The sequence below is a fragment of the Humulus lupulus genome, chromosome 2 (genome assembly GCF_963169125.1).
Source record: "Humulus lupulus chromosome 2, drHumLupu1.1, whole genome shotgun sequence".
NCBI lineage: Eukaryota > Viridiplantae > Streptophyta > Magnoliopsida > Rosales > Cannabaceae > Humulus > Humulus lupulus.
The window spans coordinates 51,729,036-51,745,376 of record NC_084794.1 but is presented as its reverse complement, the minus strand read 5'-3'; the positions used below and the strand labels follow the sequence as shown (position 1 = coordinate 51,745,376).

At 32.9% G+C, this 16,341-nt stretch overlaps 3 protein-coding genes across 4 annotated transcripts; all 3 read left to right on the top strand.

Moving 5' to 3' along the window:
* Positions 1 to 260: 260 nt before the first annotated feature.
* Positions 261 to 982, top strand: LOC133816024 (uncharacterized). The gene is made up of 3 exons (XM_062248738.1): positions 261 to 317; positions 414 to 482; positions 707 to 982. Exons 1-3 carry the CDS (start codon positions 261 to 263, stop codon positions 779 to 781), a joined length of 201 nt encoding a protein of 66 aa, XP_062104722.1. The 3' UTR covers positions 782 to 982.
* An 8,205-nt stretch (positions 983 to 9,187) lies between these two features.
* LOC133817800 (uncharacterized) lies at positions 9,188 to 12,399 on the top strand. 2 transcript variants are annotated; one of them, XM_062250399.1, is made up of 7 exons: positions 9,191 to 9,342; positions 9,475 to 9,539; positions 9,696 to 10,097; positions 10,345 to 10,490; positions 10,853 to 11,129; positions 11,280 to 11,552; positions 11,710 to 12,399. In XM_062250399.1, the coding sequence occupies exons 3-7, from the start codon at positions 9,789 to 9,791 to the stop codon at positions 12,187 to 12,189; spliced, it is 1,485 nt and encodes a 494-aa protein (XP_062106383.1). In that variant the 5' UTR covers positions 9,191 to 9,342; positions 9,475 to 9,539; positions 9,696 to 9,788; the 3' UTR covers positions 12,190 to 12,399. The 2 variants fall into 2 exon arrangements, with proteins under 2 accessions (XP_062106382.1, XP_062106383.1); XM_062250398.1 differs by lacking the exon at positions 9,475 to 9,539 and having other exon boundaries at positions 9,188 to 9,342.
* A 579-nt stretch (positions 12,400 to 12,978) lies between these two features.
* LOC133817799 (uncharacterized) lies at positions 12,979 to 15,206 on the top strand. The gene is made up of 2 exons (XM_062250397.1): positions 12,979 to 13,506; positions 14,019 to 15,206. Exons 1-2 carry the CDS (start codon positions 13,172 to 13,174, stop codon positions 14,902 to 14,904), a joined length of 1,221 nt encoding a protein of 406 aa, XP_062106381.1. The 5' UTR covers positions 12,979 to 13,171; the 3' UTR covers positions 14,905 to 15,206.
* The last annotated feature ends 1,135 nt before the right edge of the window (positions 15,207 to 16,341 follow it).

Below are 16,341 nucleotides of genomic sequence, written 5' to 3'. Positions count from 1 at the left end.
GCCCTAGTCTAAAGGAAGAGATATATACATATATTTATATATAAAAAATGATTATTCATTGTCAACCACAATATATGCCACATCTCATGGTCTTGCTAATTAGTGTTACATTTGTCAATAATCCAAGTTCTCAATCAAAGCTATAAAATCAAAATAATATCATCAAAATTCACATCATCAAAACTTTTTGAGCTCTGATTTTAGGTTTCATTTTTTATTAATTAATTAGTTTTGTCTTGTGTTCTTCTCTGTAAGCAAAAATGGACCAATCAGACAAAGCATGTTCCAAAGCTGATGAGACCAAGTGCCAAGCTCAAGTGAGCTTATCATATAGCTTAATTTGTATTAGTTTGATTTTGCTTTATGATGCAAAATAATGGGATTTTGATTCTTGGTTTCTGTCTGGTTCTTAGGAAAAGGCTAGCTGCATGGAAGAGAAAGCAACCAATGCTGCCCAATCTGCCAAGGAATCATGCAATGAGGTTTCATTAATTTTCCTCAAAGTGGTTCCATTATATTACATATTATAAATATGTATATTTATACATAAAGAATATCATAAATTGTAGAATTTCCCCTTTTGAAATACCCTTAAGTAATATCATACAAAAATATTGATATTTCTCATAAAAATATTTTTTATATGTAATATGCATTTTTTCTTATATAGTTTAATTTATAATATAGATGTGGAATTTGAGTGCAGACTGGTCAGCAGATGCAGGCTATGGCCCAAGATGCTAGTGAGGCTATTAAGAGTACAGTTGGAGCCCAAAAATGAAGCAATCAAGAACTTTAGTCTGGCCCAATTCAGTTCTTGTTGATGGCCCACTGTAATAATTCATTTTTATATTTTTTTCCTTTTTTTAAAGAATAAATAAATCTAGCTAGTTTATGCCTTTATTTCTCTCTCATCTTGTTGATGAAGAGTTAATTTGTTGTTTGTCAATAATTTTAATTAATAGACAATAATTATTGCTTCTTGGCTCTTTATCTATGTTTATGCAATTTTTGGATAAATACATTTTGATTTTCAATTTTTATTTATTTATCATAAGATTCTCAGGAAAAAAAAGTCAAATTACATCAGCAATATCAAATTATAGGACAAAATAAATAATTACAGACCGACCAAATCAAAATTTACTCAACTACGTGTCACATGGGTAAATTCTATCATCATGCATAAATATACATATAATTGTCGTGTAAAAATGGTACCTTTTTTTAACATAAAAATAAAAATAAAAATGGTAACGTGTTTTTTTGACAAAAAAAATGGTACGTTTTTAATTGTTGGAGGAAAGTAGTTTACAATTTATCATTATTATTATTATTATTAGGGATATATATATTTTTTTTTATCAGGAAGAAAGGAAGCTTCATTGAACAAGAGAACAAACAAATTACAAACAAACTTTAGCTACAAAAGCTGAACCGACAGAAGCTGGTCAAATCAGACAGCTAATTACAAAAGGAGATACTGAATATATATTTTATCTTTTGCTGTTCTATATTTGTTAGAAGCTAAGTAAATTCTATGTTTAGTAATGAATTTGATATCCTAAACCATCTTCCAAACAGAAGAGGAAAAGCCTTCAAAATAACATCTATTTCTATTGGTCCATATACTATAAATTGTAGCTGCAAACACCATGGAGACAATATTGGCCTTGGTATCGTTCCTAGCTCTAGAGAGCCAAACCAGCCAGCCTTTATAATCCAAAGGCCAAGCTGCAAAACCCAACCAAATAAACAGCAGTTGAGCCAGCCTAGCAGACAAGTGACAGTCAAAGAACAAGTGGCCGTGAGTCTCAAGGAAGCCATCACAAACCGGGCAATTCAGAGAAACCAAAGGGATATGCAGCCTATTGAGGTTATCCCTAGTCAGTAACTGAGAGTGAATCACTTGCCATAACATGAACCTGTGTTTAGGGAGAATAAATCTGCTCCAAACTATCCGAAAATACTCATCCTTTTGTTGAATTAGGAGACTATTATAACTTCGATGACAGGAACTTTCCCTTCATACTAGCAGCTGAAATGGCAGCAAAACTAAATTATTCCTAGTACACTGAGGTGGTTGATAACTACACTGAGGTGGTTTCTCATTTTCTGGATCACTTAAAATCTTGTTTAGGTAGTCCTAGCTTAGCTTCAGGCAGGGTTAACTTGCAGCATGTTGACTTAGGGCCAAAGCTTTCAGTTGATCAACAAATGCAGCTCTTAAGACCTTTTTCTAAGAAGGAAATTCGGGAGGCCTTATTTAGTATTCCTAGTACTAAATCCCCAGGTCCTGATGGGTATGGTTCGGGTTTCTTTAAAGCTGTTTGGAGCAAGATTGGAGTAGAAATTTGCTTAGCCATCACCTACTGTTTTGAATTCGGCAAGTTTCCTTCTAAACTTCATGATACAACAATTTCTTTAATTCCTAAGATTGATTACCCTTCTCGGGCAGTTGATTATAGGCCAATAGCCTGCTGTTCTACTCTGTATAAATGCATGGCTAAGCTGATTTGCAAAAGATTGGCTACTGTTCTTCCACTTATTGTTAATCCCAATCAAGGAGCGTTCATTAAAGGTCGATCTATTGCGCACAACATAATGATCTGTCAAGATCTCATAAAGAATTATGGGAGGGCTACTACTTCTTCGAGGTGTGCTATCAAGATAGACTTGAGCAAAGCTTACGATACCATAGATTGGCTTTTTCTAGAAGGGTTGCTGAAAGCTTCAAAGTTCCCTATAAAATTTATAGGCTAGATTATGTCCTGTGTTAGGAGTACTACCTACTTCTTAGTGATGAATGGCCGAGTGCAAGGCAAATTTAAAGGGGGGAAGGGGCTGAGACAAGGTGATCTCACCTCTTTTATTTGTTCTCATCATGGAATATCTGACTAGGAGTCTCCATTATGCTGCTCTTAATTCTCCGTTTCGCTATCATCCGATGTGCAAGAGTTTAAAGATCATTAATTTGTGTTTTGCGGATGACTTGCTGGTTTTTTGCAAGGGTACTCTTCCAGCTGTGAGGAGTGTCAAGAGGGTTCTTGATGAGTTTGCCATTGCTTCTGGTTTGAGCATTAACTCAGGAAAATCTCAGATTTTTTTCGGTGGTGTCTATTTGAAGGATAGAATTCTTATTTCTCAGGAAATTAATCTAGCTGTGGGTTCTGTTCCCCTTAGATATCTAGGGATTCCTTTGAGGCCTACCAAATGGAATCATACTGATTGCGAGACTTTCATTCAGAAATTTAGATTGAAAATTCAGACTTGGGCTAGTAGGCACCTCTCTTTTGCTTGCAGGATTTAGCTCATAAACTCTGTTCTGCTTGGGCTTCGCAACTACTGGATGTCTATATTCATTCTGCCTCAAAGTGTGGTCAAGGAAGTTGAAAAGCTTAGTAGAGGGTTTCTGTGGGGAGTTTCTGGGCAGAGAAGCAAATTGCATATCCCTTCCTGGCAAAAAGTTTGCCTTCCCAAAGCATATGGTGGAGTGGGGTTTCGAGAGGGTTCTCTTTGGAACCGATCTGTGTTGGCCAAGTATATTTGGGCCTTAGCTTTCAAACCTGACTTACTTTGGGTTAAGTGGATTAATTCCATTTATTTGAAAGATAAAAGCTTTTGGAATTATGATTTAAAGGGGGACTGTAGTTGGTATTGGAGGAAGTTTTGCCATCTAAAGAAGCATTTCAGTATTAGGGATATTTTTGTAAATACATAAATAGAAAATTTTTATTTCAAAACTACGGTCGTTTAACTATTTAATTCATTAATATATAAGTTTTAGTTTTTATTTCAAAAACTCCACTTCTCTCACTCTCTCTCACACTCCCTTCTACACAACTTCACTTCTCCCATCTACACAATCTAATCTTCTCTTCTCTACCAGCTCCAATGATAGTTGTTGTCGAAGCTTTAAACCTTCGAAAAGCAACCATCAATCTTCTCCTGTCAAATCCAAATCACCATATCAACCTAAGTCACATTGAAAATTAAAAAACCAACAAAATCTTAGCAAAATCTGCATTTAGGTTGAAATCTTATTGATTTTTTACTTCAAAATAAAACTCAACCCCTCAAATCTCTGCAACTTCCAGGTAAGTTATAAGATTATTCACTTATAATATGATTTTAACCTCTGAATTTTGTACACGTTACTTATGGGTTGCTCTGAATATTGTACATGTTGCTGAATATGTTGTTTGCTAGTTGCTGAATGTGTTATAAATGTTGCTGAAAAGCTAGCTTAAGAGTTTCTGTATTTGTTGTATATTTTTTTTATTAATTTGGTTGAATCTAAATGAGTTGCTTTAAATCGTTAGGTTGCTGCAATAATATTCATAAAACAAGCAATTGGAAGAAAGTGTGAGAACAAGCGATTGCCAAATTCTTGGGATTTAAGGAGGAGTGATCTAAAGGTGGTAAACCTGATTTTATACTTTGCTAATTTCAATTGGTAGCTTAATTTTCTTTATTATTACTTTTGTTGCTCTGTGTTTTTTTTTTTTTTTGTGTGTTTCAAATGTTGCTCTGAATTTTGTACACATTGCTTATGGGTTGCTCTGAATATTGTACATGTTACTGAATATATTGTTTGCTAGTTGCTGAATGGGTTATAAAGGTTGCTGAAAAGCTAGCTTAAGAGTTTATGTATTTGTTGTATATGTTTTTGATTGATTTGGTTGAATCTAAATGAGTTGCTTTAAATTGTTAGGTTGCTGCAATAATATTCATAAAACAAGCAATTGGAAGAAAGTGTAAAACAAGCAATTGCCAAGTTCTTGGGATTTAAGGAGTGATCTAAAGGAGGTAAATTTGATATTATACTTTGCTAATTTCAATTGGTAGGTTAATTTGCTCTACTATTACTTTTGTTGCTCAGTTTTTTTGTTGGGTGTTTCAAAGATTGCTCTGAATTTTGTACATGTTGCTTATAGGATTATCTGAATATTGTACATGTTGCTGAATATGTTGTTTCCTAGTTGTTGCATTGTTTATAAATGTTGCTAAAAAGCTTGCTTAAGTGTTTCTCTATTTATTGTATATGTTGTTGATTGATTTGGTTGAATTTAAATGGGTTGTTTTAGATTGTTAGGTTGCTGCAATAATAGGCTGCTTGTGTTACTTATAATGATTTGAAAAGGTTGCTTAAGAGTTTCTTTATTTGCTTAATGGGTTATAAAAGTTGTTGAATAGGTTGCTTCTTAGTTGCTTAATGTGTTAAAAAGGTTGCTGAAGATGTTGATTAAGAGTTTCTTTATTTGTTGTAAATGTTTTGATGGACCTAAAGTGAGAATGTTTTAACTATTCTTATAAATTTTTAATTAATTTTATTTAGTTTTCCATGAAATATTAATTTGTACTCAATGATGGACCCAAATCGGGTATGTTTAAATATTTATAAATCACAAGCGCACGAATCGTTCATAAAGAATAGTGATCGTGTAAGCAAGGATGTCGAACCCAAATGAGTTGTCTAAAATCGAAAAGAGAAAACTATTTTAAATCAAAAGTAATAAATTCTAACCTAGCTCCAAAGATTGATGAGTTTTAGTATTATGAACATAAAATAAAATATTGAAAAATAAAGCTATTTAAGAGAATAAAAATAAAGCAATAATGAGTTGAAAATAAGTGTTAAAAGAAAAGATTATTAAGATACTAGAATCCACAAAGTGTAAGTTTAATAATATTTATTAGTATATTGATTCCCAAGTCTTAGTGATAATTAAAATAATTCAAACTATCATTTTCCAAAAAGATTTATAATTTTAAGCACAAATTTCTTATAAAAAGATAGGATTTTTCTTCACTTTTCAATATTATAATTTCAAAGCATTTAGTGTAAATCAATCTAATGAAATAACAAATAAATCAATGAACATTATTTATAAGGCAAAACATAATATTTTTGTTCTAAGCATGGATGTGTACAATTTAATGACACATCTTACACAAAAAATATTATGTTTATGCACTAATGAAGAACAAAGTGTAAATATGTTCTAACAATCTAAAATACAAGATATTTAAGATGAAAGAAATATATGAAGAAGAAAAACCCATAAACTTTGTTGCATTACAAGGGAAATCAACATACACATAAATATTACCTAGTTACAAGTTGCTCTATCATGATCTTAATAATCTTATGAAAAAGATTAGAAGTACATAACTAGAATAGAAATTACAAAATAAATGACATACATACTTGCAAAATGCTCTTGAAAAACCCAAAATGGAAGAGAGAATGGTAGAGAGAAAATGAGAGAAAAGAAGATAGTAACAAAAAATTAAGCACCCTAAAATGGTCTTCAAAACCCTTATTTATAGCCAAAATGAGATTATTAAAATAATCAATTTAAATTAAGTAAATTGATTAAATTAATAATAATATGGTAAATAGGGGTAAATTGTAGGAGTGATGATGAGTTTGGGGTAAAAAGTGTGTAAGAAGATGGGTAAAAAATTGGCATTTTGGACATAGGGGACATTGTGGGCTCAAGATAAATGCAGGTGGCTAGACAGGCGGCTGGTCTGGTGGAGGTGGCGCTGATGGGCTGGCTTGATTGGGCCCGACTGCTGAGAGGAGAAAAGCCCACGGTTTGGGCTGGGTGATTGGCATATGAAGGAGATGCTTGAAGGAAATGGGAGAAGTTGGGTCTTCAGGTGGGAGCATATGATGGCCGAATGTTGAGAGGAAAAAAAAGGACAGGTGGTGGCTGGAGGATTAATTGCTGGAAGGGAAATGGCTGTGCTCGGTTGGAGAAACCTGCTGAGCCGTGGGGCTGTGCCAGACGCAAGGCTGGGAGAGGTAGCTTGGAAGGCACACGGTTGGGTGCTGGGGCATTGGGCCTGGGCCGGAGAGGGAAGGCTGGCTTGGGCCTTTGCTCAAAAACATCAACTTTTCTCTCTTTTCTTTCAAAGCTAACATTTTTACTTCTCTTTTCAAGAGCACTAAAAATGCAACAATTTATCTACAAAATAAGTAAACATTAAATTAGAATCAAATATTTTCAATTGCAAAACAACTCATATTAAGTTTATGAAAATATTAATTAAAATTTAATTTACTTTGGCAATTAAGTTCAATAAAATCATATTTTTTTTTTAAACTTATAATCTAACAACACAAATTTTAAATAATTAACTATAACATATTATAATAAAATATCTATAAAAACATATAAAAATTTAGAAAACTACAATAAGACTAATAAATTAAAAATTACATAAAAACTTAATAAGTTAATTAAAAACTCAAGAACTAAGCAACAATTAGCATATAAAATATGGTAAAATAACTCTAATTTGTAGAGTTATCACTCAATTTTGTGTATTTTTCAAGGACTTAAATGTAAGATTTAAAGATAAATGGTGTCAAAATAGGAAAAAAATTAAAGCAAACTAGTGTTAAATCCCTCATTTTGCACCACACCTATCTTCCTGTGCACACATCTTGCCATAACTCAATCATTGTTAGCCACTTGGTAGAGTGTCCAATCAATTAAAGAAGAAAAAGATGATGTAAATATATCACATAAAGATGAAGGGGTCGACCTGCTATTAATCTTTTACTTTGCTCAATTTTTTTGTTTTCTATTGAGAAACCGTGCATTAGAGAATTGATTAAAGAGGAAACTGTATATTTGCAAAAAATAGTTTATAAAAATGAAAAGAAAAAGAAAAAGACGTTACAATAGAAAATAATTGGTAAAAAATAGTATATTGGGTAATTTCCCTTATTATTATTATAAATGGATATGTTTTTACATTCACATTTATTTTTCTATCAAATATTTTTAACAATGTTATAAATCAATTTCATAATCAAGGCATAAACGTAGGTTATTTAAGAATTTATTTAAAAAGAAAATCATTGCATAATGAAGCATGTGTGAGGTTAAATTCTTTTTTGCATTTTATGGCAGATGTTGTGCATTATATTCCTTATGTTATGAACGTGTAAGGTAAAAAATACCTAAAATGTTACTCCATATTATAATAACTCATGTATAGTTATATAAAGTTTTAACTTCAATTTGTGACCAGTTTATACATAGGAATAAACTTTATATTGGAATGAGTTATAATATTTTTTTTGTTTGCATTTAGAAAATATACCTCCACACAATAATAATTATCTTAATATTAAATATATTTGTATATATATACTATCTTATACATGCTAAAAATTCATAATAAAATTAATTATCAATTTAAACTTGCAAAACAACTCTCTATATTTCCAAATATGTATATTGTAACTATATATTTGTGTCATTTTCTTTTATCAATGTTTATACATTGAACTTCATATGTTTTATAAATCATTATTTAATTTATATTAAAATATGTATATTTTTAATATATTATAAATAAAATCATAATAAGTTATAACATTCTCATAGTAATAAAATGTGTTGATGCTAACATTATTACTATATTACTATAGAGGAGTTTTATTGTATTATGATATGAAGATAAAAATATAATTTTCAATTGATATCATATATCAACTAAATAATATAATCACATGATACACAATAAAATTCATTTATTAGTATATCTATTTAAAGTTATTTGCACAAATTTTTTAATTTATTGTTAGGCTTTTACTTTGATAGTTTATCGAAATTCCTAGTTTAAGTATTTTTAATTATTTTTTAAAATTAGAAGTAGATCCTTTCCACCAGGCAGTCTTAAGCAATTTGGAACCTAAGAAAAAAATGAAATTATGGGCCCTTATACAATTTTTAAACAAAATAAACTAATATATATTAAAAAAAATATCACACACGAACATTTGTTGAAAAACCTCATGTAATATTTGAGATATTCCGAATTTTCATTGTTTGAATTAATTGGCACAAGCTTCTTCTATATTTTATTTCTCTCAATTTTCTTTTCTCCATACCAAACATTATAAATTCATTTCTCTAATTTTATTTTTTGTTAATTTTTCCTTGTAAAATCCAGATATCAATCATGGCCTAAAGAAAAGAAAATGATTACTGCCATTTTTTTTTTCTAACCTAATATTTTTTAACACATTACCTTAGTAATATTATTTTGAAATTTGCAAAATAATAATAAAAAAAGAGCAGACACATACTCTACTTTCATCGGATGAGATGAGATGATCGTAAATTGAATAAATTTATTTATTATTATAATTTGCCTTTTCTTTCATTCACTAAAATAAGATAGATTTTAAAATGCCAGTGCAAGAGTACAGTCAAGTGGCGAAGTGTATCGACCCTATACCCAATTGCTCTGATTAAACGAATAAGGAATAATCGAATAACGCTGGAAGAAATTCGCCATTGAAGCTTTTTGAAGGTAAACTTGTCAGCCTCTAATCATGAAAACTTGTCTTTCCATTTCGGCGATTAAAGCTTTTCAGTGCTTCACTGCTCGAGTTCATTTTCTTTCATTATATTTGTGTGGTGATCTCTTTGTCTTTGGTTTTAGTTTAAATCCAGCGCAACCCATTTGGAGTTTCGTTCATCTCGGAGATACCTGCTTTGGGTTTTAAAGTTATATAGCTTTTTCGTATAATTTTATCTTTGCCAATGGAAAGCATCTTTCGTTATTGTGTCATTCAACTCTGTCTTGTTAAAACCCAGTTGTGATCTTAGTTAATATTAATCTTTGGTCTCGTTGAATTGCTTATTTGTTTAATCTTGTTGCAGGATTTGGATTGTTCTGACTAACTCTGCTCTGTAAACATACAAAACCATAGTTACTTTCAACAGAGAGAAAGTGTATATACCCCATTGATAACCATGAGTAATCAACAACAGGTCAAGAAAAGGGTGGCATTTGTGCTGATTGATGGGTTGGGGGATGTGTCATTACCAAGGTTGGGATTGAAGACTCCTCTTCAAGCAGCTAAAATACCCAATCTGGATGCTATTGCGTCAGCTGGGGTTAATGGTCTAATGGACCCCGTGGAAGTGGGGTTGGGTTGCGGGAGTGACACAGCTCATCTCTCTCTTTTGGGATATGATCCAAGAGTATATTACCGAGGTAGAGGTGCATTTGAATCTATGGGTGCTGGATTGGCAATGTCACCGGGTGATATTGCCTTTAAGGTAGGTATATATAATTCTTTATGCGAGTAGTTTGCTGTTTATGGTATTCTTCTTCATAGTAAAGTGCTTCTGATTATATTTCTATCTTTATTTATCATGTTTTTAGTAAAAAAAAAAGGCTTCTGGTTACATGACCAACTGTACACTTTTGCTGATTATGCAAGATCAAATATGTTGGGCATTTTGGTTTTTATTTGTTATTAGTATGTTCAACATAGTACACTCATGGACAACTTTTGATCTGCAGTCTAATTTTGCAACTTTGGATGAAGAAACTGGAGTTGTTGTCAGCAGGAGAGCAGACAGGCATTTTGAAGAAGAAGGACCGATACTCTGTGCCGCGCTTGATGGGATGAAACTACCATCTTTTCCTCAGTATGAAGTAAGAGTCAGGTGCAATGTTTTTTACCGCTATCACTTTACTTCGAACTTGATTTTGCTTCCTTTTAAGTTGGTAATTAAGGCTTTTGTTCACAAACAATCTCCTTTTGTTCTTGAGCATATACTAGAATTTTTTGTATTTTTTTAGTGATTGCAAAGAACTTTAATGCACAAGTTGTAGGAAGAAATTAAAATTTGATGGCAGCTTCACTACCTCTCTCCTTGGGAGTTCAACTCTACTCAAACTTAGTATATTTAGTCAGTGTCAAACTACACTAACAAGTTGTAGCGATCCTTACATTTTCACCTTGAAGCTTACACTTCTAACATAAGTATTATATGGAGCAAAACTGATATATTATAGTGTCTTACAGGTATGCTACAGAACATAGGTGTGGAGTGGTCGTAAAAGGACCAAAATTAAGTGGAAACATATCCGGTACAGACCCATTAAAAGACAACCGCTTGCTTTTGAAAGCTGAAGCTCTTGATGACACTGAGGAAGCAAGGCACACAGCTGACGTTGTCAACGAGGTATCCAAGGAAATATCACGAATTCTGATTTCTCATCCATTGAATGCAAAGCGGGCCTCAGAAGGCAAGAACATAGCCAACATTGTACTTTTACGAGGATGTGGAATTCGGATTGAGGTTTGTTGTCTCAAAACTTGTGATTGACTTATGCCCTACTGATGTTATTTTTGAATCGGTCTTGTAGGAATGGTCATCCTTTGGGAAGTTTTATAAAATTGTACTTTGTTTTCAAATTTCTAAATCCTGGAAAAATATTTCATGCTGCAGGTTCCTTCCTTTGAACAGAAACATGGGTTATGGCCATGCATGGTAGCTCCCACAAAAATTATAGCTGGCCTGGGCTTATCTCTTGGCATTGATATTCTGGAAGCTCCTGGAGCAACTGGAGACTACCGAACACTTCTAACGTCTAAAGCAAGTGCAATAGCTAAGGCACTCTCTGCGCCTTTGCAGTCGTGTCCAAATGTTTTTGTACCAGGAGCAGATGAGCACAAACCAGGCCGTCCAGATGGTTATGATTTTGGGTTTCTTCATATAAAGGTATCCTTTTCTGTTCTTCTTCTTTCTTCTCGTTTTCTACCTGCATTTTGCTTAACCCATAACATGGTAGTTTGTATTTTATTTACTACAATGAAATTTGAGTACCTTAATAATAAGTCAATTTGCTAAAACATTAACATTTTTTTTAATATTGTAGGCAATAGATGATGCAGGACATGATAAGGCAAGTCTTTTCAAAGTCAAAGGATTGGAAGCTGTAGATCGAGCTATAGGACAGCTAGCCAAGTTCCTTTGGGAGGCTGAATCAACTGGGGAATTTCAGTACTCCTTGTGTGTCACTGGAGACCATTCTACCCCAGTTGAATATGGAGACCACAGTTTCGAGCCAGTACCATTCATATTATGCCGGTTGAAAGATTTTGTCAGTGCAGTTGGATTAGAATCCGTCTTAGGAACTTCTACTGATCCGTTCCCTCTTCCAACCATTGAAGCAGGAGAAGACCTTGCAAACAATGTGGCATTGGAACTAGAAAAGACAAAAAGACCATCTCAGGCTTTTGCTGGCGATTCAGTTTATGAGTTGGATGAGATTTCTGCTGCAAGGGGATGTCTTGGGCGTTTTCCTGGTGGTGAGATGATGGGAGTTATAAAGCGATTTCTTAAGCTAGATGCATAAATCACTTTGAGCAAAACTCAGTGAGTTATTAGTGGAATCAACTCACCATTAAAGGATGCCCAAATAAAGTTTCTCTTAGCTTGAATTTTCTCTGACAAATAATGTCCTTTAACGAAAGTTTGAGAGTTTTCTCTTTACATTGTTGAAATAATAATTATGTAAGTTTTTCATACGGTTCCAAATATGTTGATGCAACTTTTTTTTTCTTCATGATTATTTTTGTTGTTTTGACCTTTGCTAGTGGAAACCTGGATTATCAGCTGAACCAGAAATTAATTCTGAAAAAGGGTAGAAATACACTACTAAAAAAAAAGAAACATTGAGAAGGATGCCCAAATTTCACTACATACATATGTGTATACATATATTTCCTTTCAGATGTGCCAGATTAACAAGGGTCTAACATATCATTCTTTTATAGACTGAATATACCTGTTGGTGCTTTCTATAATGCATTTCAGTTATGTCACAAAAGGAGTTTGCTTTATCTAATTTGAAATCAAAAAGAGAAGACAAACTTTCCGTGCCACCAACTTTTGATATATGTATTGTGCTCTCTTGTCACATTAGCTTTATTTCTCAGTAAGCAAAATAAATTATTCATAACTAAAGTTTCCAATGATCTCTATACCGTGTGTATGAGATTTCTCTGGAAATTGAAATGTGTTTAGAAAAAAAATATTGTTTAAAACATATTATAACAAGAAATTGGCAAAGAGCAACAAAAGCAAGGCAGTCTTTTTCTCTTTTCCCTATCTGCTTTATCTTTATTAAATGAATACCAAACCAGTCTCTTGGTTATATATTGATTACATCTTTTCACAATTATATATTTTCTCTGATAAAGCTATAGTATTACACGTACATGGTACAACAAACTCCACTTTCCTTTCTTAATTCACAAGGAAAAATAAGCTTATAAACTCCAGAGACAGAAGACTTAAACAAAGGACGAACCAGAGAGAGTAAATAAGATTAAATTATGTATGTGACAAGGCCTCTTTCCATGTACAGGAAATCTCCGAGCACCCTTGAGATGAAACCACCTGATGGTCCATACTCAGGCCTTCTGGTTATTACAGATGAAGAGGCAGATTCGCAGGACATGCTCTGTTGGGGTCAATGGGATCTATGTGGTATATGCAAGCGTAAGAGTGTCAAGAAGCTGCCCTTTCCACAGGACAAGATTTTGTCTATTGTTTATACATCTGAGTATCACGAAACGACAACCACCAACGTTTGGTTTGTCCCAGTTCCAGACCAGCCTCTCTCTTCCAACTGCTACTATGTTATCAGAGCAAAAGGCAGACATAAAGGGTATGTTATAGTTTCATGGGTATAAATATAAATATTTAAGCTACTGGTTTTTTTTGTTGGGGTTTGGTTTAAGTTAACGGGTTTAATTAGCTCAGTTCTAAAGCACTAACTTAATTGCTGTAGTTAAAGAAGAAAAGGGTTATGCTATCTTACAAGTTGTGTTGCACTGAGATAGTTGAAACTAAAGCTTAAAATGTTGCAAGTAAATAGATTTGTATATACACTTTTGAAAACTCCCATCTTTCCAACCAAGCTCTTTGCTCTGTAGTTTAGCCTTGCATATAGAGCTCCAGGGAAGAAAAGAGCATATACCCTTTTGAAATATGCTCTCAACTTTCTCAGCCAAGTCACCCCAAGACAGAACCAGACAAGACTATTCATTTTCAACCAAACTCTTTGTACATAATTCTCAAGTCATGCAAGAATATACATAAATATATATATATATAAATATTTATATAGATGTAATTCTCAAACAATTAGCTTATTGTTGTTTTCTTCTGATCTTACAGAAAAGCATGCACGTGTTCAAGGGAGGGAGACATAATAAACTGTTGCTTTAGAGACGTCTTAAGGGACAAAAAGCCAAAGCCTTTAGACTTCAAAAATGTATACCAACAAGTAAAGATCTACCACCATCACAGTGGTGGTTTTTTCGCCAAGTCAGTAGCCCCGGACGGTGTTCCTCCAAAGTTCCTAAGAACAAAAGGTTGGACAGTTCGTTGCTCAAGCTTAAACCGTTTACGACTAAGCGAAGCTTTGGGCTTGGACACCTCTCTTCGGTCCCAACTTCCCAACTTCAACTTCCCCATCTTCAACTTCCACTCACCCTCTGTGGTGGTTGGAAAATGGCACTGTCCATTCCCTTTTGTCAGAGATAAAACAACAAGGCCAAAAAGCCAGATGAAAAAGTCAATCTTTTACACTTTGACTCTTGAGCAATGGTGGGAAGAGATTTTCTCATGTGGGAATGTTAACAGCAACAACAGCAATGATAACGACCAAGTAAATTCAGTGACTGTGGATGCATATGTCCAAAGGGAGGTGTATTTGGTGGCTGGAATGGAAGCTGTGAGGGAGGACAGAAATGGGCATGGTGGGTTTTCTTGGTTCAAAGTGTATAACCCAAATGGGAGAAGAGGCGTGGTGTTGAGTGTGGGAGTGAGTTCTGCCATTGCTGAACATATGAGGTGGGTTTTGGATGCAGGTGGGTGGGTTAGTGGGGATGAAAGAGAAGTGAAGGTAGAGAGAGTTGAGGAGAATAGTAATGGAAATAGGTGGAGGAAGTTTGGGTGTTATGTGTTGGTAGAGAGCTTTTCTTTGAGAAGATTGGATGGAAGTTTGGTGCTCAAATGTTCCTTTAGGCACACCCAAAGGATCCAATGCAAATGGGAATAACACATGACTTGTATTTTCTATCAGGACATATTTGTTTCATTTAAATGAAATGATCATTTGGTCTCCCTCTTGAAAAAAATTCAAGTTCCAAATAAATTTGATACACATGTTATCAAAAAAAAAAAAAAAAATTCAATCATTTCTTTCATTTCACTGTATCATAAATTGAAAACACATGGTCCAAATCCCTTGATTATCACGTTTCATATTAATGACCCTGAAGGGACTAAAAAAAAAGGTGATACAAGTGATATTATATTTTAATATAATGTTTGGTTGATTAAATAAGTGTTATAAGAAGTGATTATTTAATCTAAGTGGGAGAATATTATATTATTTAATATAATATTAGATTAAATAATGTGACAAATGTGATTTGTCATACTTTGTAACATAATATTGAGAGTTACAAAATTGGATATACGTGTGTGTTCAAGTGTAATATATTTTGGAGTTACAAAATTAGCTACAAATTTGTAACTTCAAAATATCACTCAATAATGTGTAGAATAAAGTTTTCACATTTTAAGAATGAATTTCATAAGTCATAATGTGATATGACTGTTGAATATATGATTTTAATTCTCATTATGTGTATGGAGGTTACAAAATTATGTGAGAAATATATTTGGAAGTTTGAGAAAAAATGTAAAATTGGGAGGCTGTAACCAGGTCGCGGTTTGGGAGTTAGGGGCTAACGTTCGCAGCTTGGAATGTCCTAGGTAGCAGTCTAGAGTACTCACAACTAAATTCTATTTTGTTCTTATTTTCAATTTGAACGTTTTCAACAACTCAAGTAACTTTCAAATCTTCATTTTAATTTCATAAACATCAAATTAAATATTAGTAACAATCAAGAGGGTTGGTGGAATTTGAAATTCAAATGGTATCTCAAAACTCTATATGCTCACTTGTAAGACATACCGTTTTCTATCTACAAAGTTCTTAGCTAAAAAATACACTAAAATACTTAATTTCAGAGCTATTTCCAAACATGAGAGTTCCTTAATGCTTAGAGAATAGGAAAAATAAGATTTTAGACAAAAGTTTTGAACCTTATTCAAATTGGTGATCTCCAATACTCTACACTTCTTTATTTCTTTTGCTCTTATTTATTTATTCTAATCTATATTTTTATTTTTATTATTTATAATTTGAGTTGTATTCTTCTTCCTCTACGTCTTCTATTTTATTTGTGTTAACATTTATTTAATTAATTTTGTAAGAGTTGTAATTTGGTTGTACCATGTTATCTCTGTTACCACCGTTGGATTCACCTGCAGCATTCTATTTTAATGGCTGAGATTATTTATTCAAAACAAGAGACGAAACAAAAAACAAGTGCCATCTCCAAAAGTCAAATATAGATGGTCACGCATAATTTAATTCTTGAACATGATGTCTAGTGACTTCCCTCATTAATTTTCATTATTTTAC

What these genes read in the sequence shown, in the direction of transcription:
- LOC133817800 (XM_062250398.1), top strand. Translation starts at nt 9,789, where the DNA reads ATGAGTAATCAACAACAGGTCAAGAAAAGGGTGGCATTTGTGCTGATT. An exon ending in CAGTATGAAGTAAGAGTCAG is followed by an intron (nt 10,491 to 10,852) that starts GTGCAATGTTTT and finishes AGTGTCTTACAG; the next exon opens with GTATGCTACAGAACATAGGT. An exon ending in TTGGGTTTCTTCATATAAAG is followed by an intron (nt 11,553 to 11,709) that starts GTATCCTTTTCT and finishes TTAATATTGTAG; the next exon opens with GCAATAGATGATGCAGGACA.
- LOC133816024 (XM_062248738.1), top strand. Translation starts at nt 261, where the DNA reads ATGGACCAATCAGACAAAGCATGTTCCAAAGCTGATGAGACCAAGTGC. An exon ending in AGACCAAGTGCCAAGCTCAA is followed by an intron (nt 318 to 413) that starts GTGAGCTTATCA and finishes TCTGGTTCTTAG; the next exon opens with GAAAAGGCTAGCTGCATGGA. An exon ending in CCAAGGAATCATGCAATGAG is followed by an intron (nt 483 to 706) that starts GTTTCATTAATT and finishes ATTTGAGTGCAG; the next exon opens with ACTGGTCAGCAGATGCAGGC.
- LOC133817799 (XM_062250397.1), top strand. Translation starts at nt 13,172, where the DNA reads ATGTATGTGACAAGGCCTCTTTCCATGTACAGGAAATCTCCGAGCACC. An exon ending in GCAAAAGGCAGACATAAAGG is followed by an intron (nt 13,507 to 14,018) that starts GTATGTTATAGT and finishes CTGATCTTACAG; the next exon opens with AAAAGCATGCACGTGTTCAA.